This window comes from Morone saxatilis, unplaced genomic scaffold (genome assembly GCF_004916995.1).
Source record: "Morone saxatilis isolate NCDOM2014 unplaced genomic scaffold, NCSU_SB_2.0 Contig2, whole genome shotgun sequence".
NCBI classification, from domain to species: domain Eukaryota; kingdom Metazoa; phylum Chordata; class Actinopteri; family Moronidae; genus Morone; species Morone saxatilis.
The window spans coordinates 2,223,627-2,232,871 of NW_023339762.1; the positions used below are offsets into that span (position 1 = coordinate 2,223,627).

The 9,245-nt window shown below is 39.6% G+C and overlaps 1 protein-coding gene across 1 annotated transcript in view; it reads right to left on the bottom strand.

Moving 5' to 3' along the window:
- Nucleotides 1-9,245, bottom strand: part of smpd3 (sphingomyelin phosphodiesterase 3) — a 35,540-nt gene that overhangs the window by 426 nt on the left and 25,869 nt on the right. The window contains exons 5-8 of the mRNA XM_035664294.1: nt 8,487-8,648; nt 6,621-6,710; nt 4,311-4,374; nt 3,584-3,752 (exon numbers count right to left, since the gene is read on the bottom strand). Coding sequence (XP_035520187.1) covers nt 3,584-3,752; nt 4,311-4,374; nt 6,621-6,710; nt 8,487-8,648 — 485 coding nt within the window. The remainder of the gene's footprint in view (nt 1-3,583; nt 3,753-4,310; nt 4,375-6,620; nt 6,711-8,486; nt 8,649-9,245) is intronic.

A 9,245-nucleotide genomic window follows, 5' to 3' on the forward strand; every position in this document is an offset into this window, starting at 1 on the left:
ATGTTTACAGCCTGGTACAAACAACAGTTTTGGTCTCTATAGCTAATGTACGCATTCATGGCAACTGTACGGGGGGTGGATTTTTATATAACTCATTAATTATATTAAATTATTATTATATTATATATGCTTAAAGTTACAGACAATTAAGGGCATAGCCACTTTGAGTGACAGGTGGGTGCTATCACTGGAGACTGTTTTCAGTAACCAGGCTTCATTCAGCTGCCTCCATCCACGCTCCACCTCTTTGCCCATTTTCATATTAACCGCTGGAGCCGGAGCCGCTGGAGTCAGGACTGCCAAGATGGCGTCAGCCAGAGCCGACCACACTGAGCTTCACATTAGCTCTTCAGAAAACTATTGGTGACTACATAATTTTTTAATTATACAGTCTATGATATAAAGAGATAATAACAGTCAAATAACAAATACAGTAAAACACAGCTGTAATAACATGAAATATGTCTTTCATCATTGACAAATGTCCTTTTAACTGTTTACAACTACATTATAGTGTGTTATAAACCATTTACTAAGTGTGTTCACTGATTTTAAATTCTTAAATGGAGCGGGTGTTAAAGTAACGTGTTACCATACTTTTTCTACTGCAAGTACTATATTATATAAGCAAAAGTATGTGGACATGTTGGATGATAGGGCTGGGGGGCAGGGTTGTGGTCTGGGCTCTGTGTAGGCCAGTCAAGTTCCTCCACACCTGGGACAACCTTTTCTTTATAGACCTGGCTTTGTGATGTTATTGTTATGTTGAAACAGCAGACTTCCCCTGTTTGAAGTGCACTATTGTAGATGTGTTGTTGTAGCATAAACATTTCCCTATAACTGAAACTGAGGGGACTTGTCCAAACCATGGAAAAAAAAACCCAGACCAAAAGTATGTGGACAGAGATAACTATACACCCTTGACCACACAGGGCACTGTGCACTGCCACTATTTTTACTTCGGAAAATACCACTGTTACTATTACTACTAGTTAGCACCATAATTAAAATACTTGTACTACTAGGACGTCTGTCACCACTGCTACTACTGAAATAATTGAAAGGAATAATAAACACTTATTATATGATACTGATGCATTTTAATCTATTGTTATTAACAATTAATGACAGACATATATAATCACCAGTGGTATCAGTTTAGTCAGATTTCTGGGTTGCTGAGTGCTCTCACGTGTTCTCCAAAAGTGAATATAAGGCAGCAGAATAAACAGAAACCACACATGATGAAATAGCATGTGTAAAGAAATGCCACACTGGTTTCTAAGGGGTTTGAGGTTTGCCTTTGAGGAAGCAAAACAACAATATATCTGTCAAGTGACACATTACAGTAACTGTATTCTGGCACAAGGTGGCATCAGGTGGCTTCGGGTTGAGAGACACAGACAGTCAGACAGAGAGAGGGGAAGGGGAGAGAGATGTTCTATGTAAATGATGTGATTTGGTTTTCCAATCCTCTCCAATCCCTCACACAGACAGCCATGACAGTGCTGCCCTCATTCCTTTCCTTCCCAGTTTGTGTTGTTGTGTTTCATTGTTCGCCTCTCTAGCTTTAAATCTTTTCATCCTTTTAACAAGTCAAACGCTCCCCTGTGGTATGAGATCATTTCACTGGCTTCCAGTTATGTTTCACATAGCTCAGAAAAAAGAAAGCGTTGACAAGTGTCTTGTTGCTATAGGAAATGAGGCAGAATAAGGAACATCGTTTCCCTGCTGACAAGAAAATGGCACACAGTTCAGGTCTTGCACTAGGTTTCTGTGAATGGACACAATATTTTTGTACTGATGTTTAATACATACAGTGTATACAGTATGAGAAATACTGAATACTGCACAGAGCTCCATGTTGGATTTGAAAATTTGATTCAAAATCCATATACACACATGTAATGGAAGATTTGGACCTACTAACTGGTGTAGGCCCGCTGAACTCATTCATCATCAGTGGAAATGCAGGTTTCTTTTAATACAGTTAAGGAAATAGACCTCTTATTGGTTTAAAACAGTGGTTTTCAAACTGGCGTTCCAACTTGGGTACATTTTTTGGAGGTTGGAACAAGAAACAGGCGAGGCTGTTACTGATTGCAGTTTTATGGTAAATCTGAAGACTTAATATTCATGAAACTTAAAAATCAAAAAATTACTCAGAGAGGATTCCTTAAGAGAAAATCTGCTCAAATTGGGGCTCTGTGCGCTAACAAAATGTGTCTTATACGCAATACTCTGCTTCAGTTTTCAGACTTTCCTAAAACCTGTGTTTTTTTTCTTGTTAAATTGTTGAAATAATGCAGTGGTTTGGGGCCTCCCCTCAGACAAAGCTTGGAAAATGGCACCCCCGAGGCTCAATTCCTGGATGCCATATGGGCAGGGGCGGATCTAAAGGGATGGCAGCTGCCATCACCAGAAAATGCATGGCAACCCCAGTTTGGTGTCAAATCCTGTTAAATGTAACACGTTCATTTAGATTCATTCAATGACAAAATCCAATTCAAGATTTAGAAATAAAACAATTTATTGGCTCCCAATGCTATCTTTAGATAGAGAGATACATTTATATAGATTTATATAGAGTGATTATCTGATAAATGATATCTGATTAAATCAGATGCCACCACAGGAATATTTCTCTAGATCCACCCCTGCATATGGGATCATGATGATGTTATTTGATCCCATAAACACTCAACAGTTGAGTTAAGAACACCTTATATTGCTGTTGCTGCCATAACTTCAGACTATACCAAATACATAAAAAAGATCTGTCCTAGGGCATTTCTTTTTTTATTACTTAGTCACTCTGGAGAAAAAACAGAAAAATCCCTCAAACTACTGTACTATCTCTTTAACCAAATCACTCATTCTTTCATTTCCACTCACTAAGCCTGAAACTTTTTGCAGGCCCGCCTCCCACTTTGAAAAATATCAGATCACTTGTTTGAACTGGTCACAACGCGACGACAGTTCTCAAGTAGACATTGCTTTGTTTTAAAAAAGCTTGGGAACCATTGATTATGGATATTAATTACCAAAAGGCTATAAACTAACTGACTTTTCACTTGTAGATCGACAAATGTCATTGAATCTGCGTTAACTGAATTAAGAAATAAACTCCTTTTTAAACCAGTTAACCCCTTTAGCACGCAGTGATTACACACTCATGTTGTCCGTCTAAAGTTTATTCAAACCTACAGAATTTTATTTATTATATACATATGAGTTCCCATAGAAGAATGTGTGTAAAATGATGCACACATCATCTAAAATATTTCCCAGAAGCTTTGGTTTGAATGTTAAACTTCATTTATCGTGCAGTTTCAATGAAGAGTTGGATCACGTGTCTATAGATATGAGATAAAGTCTGAGAGACAGTGTGGAATAAGATTAGTGGTTTAACAGTTTGGAAAATACGTATATTTTCTTTCTTGCTGGGAGTTAGAGGAGATGACAGATACCTCTTGCATCTGCTCTTAGATTTAGATTTAGATTTACAATTTTGGTCTTTAAGACAATTTAAGGCAGGAGAATACTTTTATTAAAGTCCCCTATAATCCTCGACAAAACATACCAGTTTCCAGTCCTGCTGCAGGCCCTCGTCGCTGTAGAGGATGTAGTCAATGCGGCGTCCGTTGCCCTTCAGTGGGATCTTCCTCCCTTTCTGACTGCTGGCGGGACACTGGCTCTTACTGGGAGGAAATACTAGGTACTCCTTCCTCCCCTCCTCATTCTCCATCACTCTGACAGACACACAGGGATAAGAAAAAGATCAGTTGGCTGACGTTAAGACAGAGAGACAGACAGACGTATTCCTGGAGTTGCAAACACAGGTGATAAAGAGCAATAAAACAACAAGGATTCAAAGGGAATTACATAAATAATGTTACCATTTCTGGTAAAATCAAGAGAGTGCACAGGACCACAAATTAGAGAGTGTAGTGCTTAGGTCAAAGGTTGAGCTTTTTACTAGGACTTAGAGTCAAGAGATAATAGCAGTGTAAATCAATGTTTTTCCTGGTGCAGTGGCTGTGGTAAAGGTCCGGTGAAAGCTGGAGATATACTTGCTTTATAACCACTCATTTGCATTTTAAGACATGCACAACCAACTGCTCCAAATGGATACAGGATATGTAAGGTAGCTGCCATGCGCACGCAAACATGTGGGTTAAAGTATATCTCAGTCTTCTAGGAATGAATGGAAGTCATTGCAAACAAAAGACAAATTATAGATTATAGATTATAGAGTATATCAAGTTAGTGTGTGTGTGTGTGTGTGTGTGTGTGTATGTGTGACTTACTTTTGTAAACTTTCAGGTGAACTGACTTCGTCATCATAAAGGCCACTGGGATCCAATAAAGTACCTGTCGAATGACACATTCAAATGCATAAATACCTTCCTTTGAGTGTAACAGTGCAGAGAAGATAAGAGCCACTCCTATGGGTTCTCTTGTGGTTGAGGTACCAGTTATACCCACTAATCTCTACTAGTGAGAACCTGGAATCCACTGAAGGACCCCAGAGGTAGAAGTGCTTTTTTGACGGTGTGAAGGTGGCGGTCTGGGTCTCCAGATTTGTGTTCTTTCTGAAAAGGACTATCCAACAGTCATTAATGCTTTTTTGCAGTAATTGGCCGGGTAAGAAAAATTTGCTTCAAAAGGGTGGCAATTTCTTTCCTTCACATTCCTAATGTTCCTACTCTATCCATGGCCTGTTTTCACTACCATACCTCTGTGTTGTGCTTTCAGATACGAAACTGGAGGCGTGTGATTGATATCTGGGTCATGGATTCAGGCAGGCCTGTAGTTTGTCCAGTACCACTGTGGTTGGACACAAATGCATACCTTGAAGCTTGGGAAGATGGATTTTTGTATGGTCTTGTGATTTCATGATCTTGCAACCCAAATCAGAATTGAAACTGGGGTGCAAATATGTGATCTGAGTCACATATGAGAAAAAAAAATCAGATTTGGGTCAGATTGGCCTGCAGACTGAACACGGCCTAAAAGTCTTGGATTCTTTCAGTGAGGCAAAGGAGGTGTCAGCACACCTTGTTCTGAGAGAGTATATCTCTGCCTTTATGCTCCTCTAACAACAATCCACTGTCATCAGCCAGTGAAATATAACAGCCAGAGAGAGACGGGCACTCACAGATCCTCCTGACAATGAAGATGTGAGTCCGTAGGCTGTGTTTAAAATGCCCGATACGAAAGAGAGCAGCACTCTGAAGTTACTCCAGTCAATTCACAAGTGTCCGGAGCTCTTATGAAAAGTAGGTGTCTGATGCACAGCCGGCACTTTTCACGAGTCTAAGAGCAGGTTTTTAGATCACTGAAATAAAGATGGTGAGGTGTGAGGCAGGCACGCTCAGCTACACAGACTGGCTGCTGCCTGTCTGCTGCGCTACTTTCAGCTCGTTTGGGAAAGTGCACAAACACACGAGATTCCTGATTTAAGGTGGTTAACATGACCTCAGTTTATCTGTCCTCATAAATTCTAGCATCCCCAACCAGCTGCAGTGTATGTGTGGGGAGGAAAATAAATATTCTTTTACACTAATTTCAACCGCGTCTCCTAAAATACGTGGGAAGCCACAGTTACTGCACTTGTTGGGTTTTTGGTTTGTGGTTGACATGTTTAATCTGCCATCAAACATGAACTCAAAGGCATCACCAAAAAGAGCCTGTCAGTTATGCAAGAGAAAATGATCAACGGCAAGATTTTTACTGAACCTTTTTATTTTCACAGCTTCAATCGTGTGATTTTCTTTCTATGTCACTGCTTTTTAACTATGAAGTGGTCCCAGGCTAGCCCTAATTCCCATGTGATCTGAATGCAGCACAAGCCCCGCAGGTTGTCTGTGCATTTGGCAGGCAGGGTGGTCGGCCCTGGGAAATTCCTGGAGCTCTGGGTTCAGCACACCGAATGTCTCATAATAGCTGGCAGCCTGGCTCTCTGCCTACCTTTTTGTCTATTGTATTCATTTAGGTCTAATCTCCTTTGAATAAGCTTTACCAAATGGGATAATCTTTCTTTGATTGATTCATTGATTCATTCTCCTTGTTTTGCCTCCCTCTTCCCCTCCTGTTTAAAGACCAAACAGGCGGAGGTGCACATCTTTTCCCCTGGTTCACCGCGCAAAATGTCCCTGTCCAAATAAATAAGCCCTTCTCTAAACGAGCCCTTTCACTCTGTCCTGCCCACACTGTCCCCGAAATACCGCTGGCCTAAATAACGCTTCACATCCAGACCAAAACCCTCCAGTCTTTACGTCACTAATGCCCATGTATCAGCACGCTGTACTGGGTGTATTTTAATTCACACAGTGGGTGCATCCTGATTTAACCAGACGGAGCCAGATTACAGTCTGCTCTGCTCTGCGTGCACTATATGGATGACCAGATTTCCCCGAGCCACTGAGGTTATGCGTGTACGTATGTGTATGTGTGCAGGTGTTGCTGCATTTCATAATGTAACTTTTTGAGGATTAGTTTGCAGTTCACAGATGTATTAGATGTTTATGAGCATAAAGAAGCACAGTATATGTGAGATCTGTATGTGAGTTCCAAGAGGAACATGTGTCTGTGCTTGTGTGGATTTGTGTCGTTACCCAGAGCCCATGGTTTGTCCTCCCCTGGCCCCAGGCGACATGGGTCCTTGTATTGAGTAAAAAGTGCATGCTGCTGCTCCAGCTTGTCCTCTGGAAAAAGCACAAGAGCACACATACAGTGCAATTTTACACACACAGTCACAGCTTTAGTAACACTTTCCTGGCTCTTCTTTTGAAGATGTTTCATGAGTTACTGCCTGCAAAATGGCCGATGAATGTGGATAAAGTTAATATATACTTTCATCCCCAACATTAATCGTAACAAATTCTTCATTCATAAGATACCTCGACAGAAAGGCAATTTTACGTTTTTTTTCTCATTGATGTAGATGCTTATTTAACTTCTGTAAGAGGTGAAAAACAAAACAAAGAAAAAAACAAAAGGATAGATTCATTTAAAAGTGGGATGATAATCCAATAATAATAACATAATAAGTGAGAATTTTCTTTTTTAATTTTATTAGAAAAAAATAAGAACACAAAGCCTGGCTTTTTGTGCTTGTTTTAGTCTCGTGTTTTCAACTATTCTATTATTTTGTTAAAAAACTCTTTAAATGACCAGATTTAGCTGCATCTAATGGTGAAGCTGCAGATGAACTGAATACAACTCAGCTTTCCAGGCGCGTAGGAGAAACTACGGTGGGAGTAAAAATCATGAAAAACTTGAAGGCCCTATCTAAACCAATGTTTGGTTTGTCTGTTCTGGGCTACTGTAGAAACATAGCGGTTCAACATGGCGGCCTCCATGCCAATAGATCCTCCTAAATGTTACACACTGGACCTGTACAGCCTTAAACATGAGTCGAGTAATGTGACCACTTCTTGATTCTGATTGGCTAGAAGGTGTGGATTAAATTTAAGTATTTAAGTTTAAGCATATAACTTCTGAGCAGTGGTGTAAAGTAACGTGGTTACTGGGGAAACTGGCTGCGGGATATTGAAATAAAATAACCCGCAGCAACACTGTTAAAGGAAGTCAACCATATGTGTAACTACATGTACTGTTAATAGTAGTGTGTGCTTCCTGCTGGCTAGTTCACAGGAAGCTGTTTTACTGTGAAAGGCTCTCTGTTATGGCTACCATCTGGTGTCAGATGATGATAAGCTCCACCCATTGTCCCGCCTCCATTTAGGCATGGACAGTGTGTCTCCATGATAGAAATATAAAGCTCCCTTGTACCTCCTCATAATGACTAACTAATCATTTGTTTTTTTTAATGGAAAATGTATGTCACAATGAAAAACAATTCCTTCAGTTATTAAAGAAATAAAGCTAGTATGTATTTTTCATTTATTTATGACAATGTCAATGCATACATAAGAGGTCCATGTAAGAGTGTGTATTGTTTCACTTTATTTCTTTGATTTGTTTTTATTTGGGCATTTTAAATCTTCCATACACACTAGGAATAATGCTTAGGGGAGGAAGAAAGAAATAAATAATAAGCCATTACTTATTATTTAGCAACTGTAGTGTAAATTTTGTAACTGAAAACAGAAATGGACAGCACTTGTTTGTGTGAAAAACAATAATCTTACTGTAATTTGTTGCTAATGATTCTTGTGTTTCAACAATAGTTCGTCATCAAGCTTTTACATTAATGGTAAATATATTAATATTTTATTAGTTTCCTTTGTAAAAGACCTGGGACCGTGCAACCCTCCAGAGTCAGAGCTATAAGAGGTCTTACATGTACATATACCTTCATAAATTATACATTATAGACAAGTATTCAGAGCTTCCTGGGGTTTATATGTTGTCAGGGGGGAAGAGATATTGAGAGATGAAAGCTCCATTGGCATTGACATAAAATAAAATGCATTTTGCATTTAGAACATACTGATTTAGCCCTGACAGCTGCGTACCTGAAGAGCAGTTATCAAAGTTGAGGTCTCCCAGGATGACATCAAAGGCCACCAGGTCTTCCAGCACCTTCTCTCCTGCAGGCGGCTGGGATGATGATTGGCGAAACTCAGCCCCCCACTGGAGCAACAGGTCCAGCTGCTCACAGCGGACAGACGCATCAGCTGGCAGGCAGCGCAGCGTAGTAGAGAGAGGGAGGAAGCAGGGGGAAAAGGGGAGAGAGGATGAAAATTAATTCCAAATGTTTGTATTAAAATCACCCACGCATGTTTAAATGAAACTGCAAGAGTGGGAGTAAGAGAGGGGTCAAAGATAGAGGAGGTGGTCTGGGTATTATCAAAGACCACTTACAAGTACTATGTGTGTGTTTATGTGTACTCTAAATTTTGGAATTAGTATACAGTATATTACGATACAAGATGACACCTCAGGATATGACGGTAGGATATAATCTAAAATAACAACAGGACGCAACAGAGCACAACAATCTAGCATGATGATACGGTCTAATTTGCTCTGATCAGAAAACATAGATTACCATCTCAATACAATGTAAATCTAGTCAAATCACTTATTTATATACAGCCCTAGAGTCTCTTTGCAATTTAGCTTTACAAATTCTACATATCCTGATGTGGATTAGGTAAAACTGTATCAGCATGTGACATTATGTAATTATAATCACTGTCATACATACATACAATACGTTTCACTGCTATGTTATCACAGTTCATATTTAAAGCTGCACTCAATATTTTTAT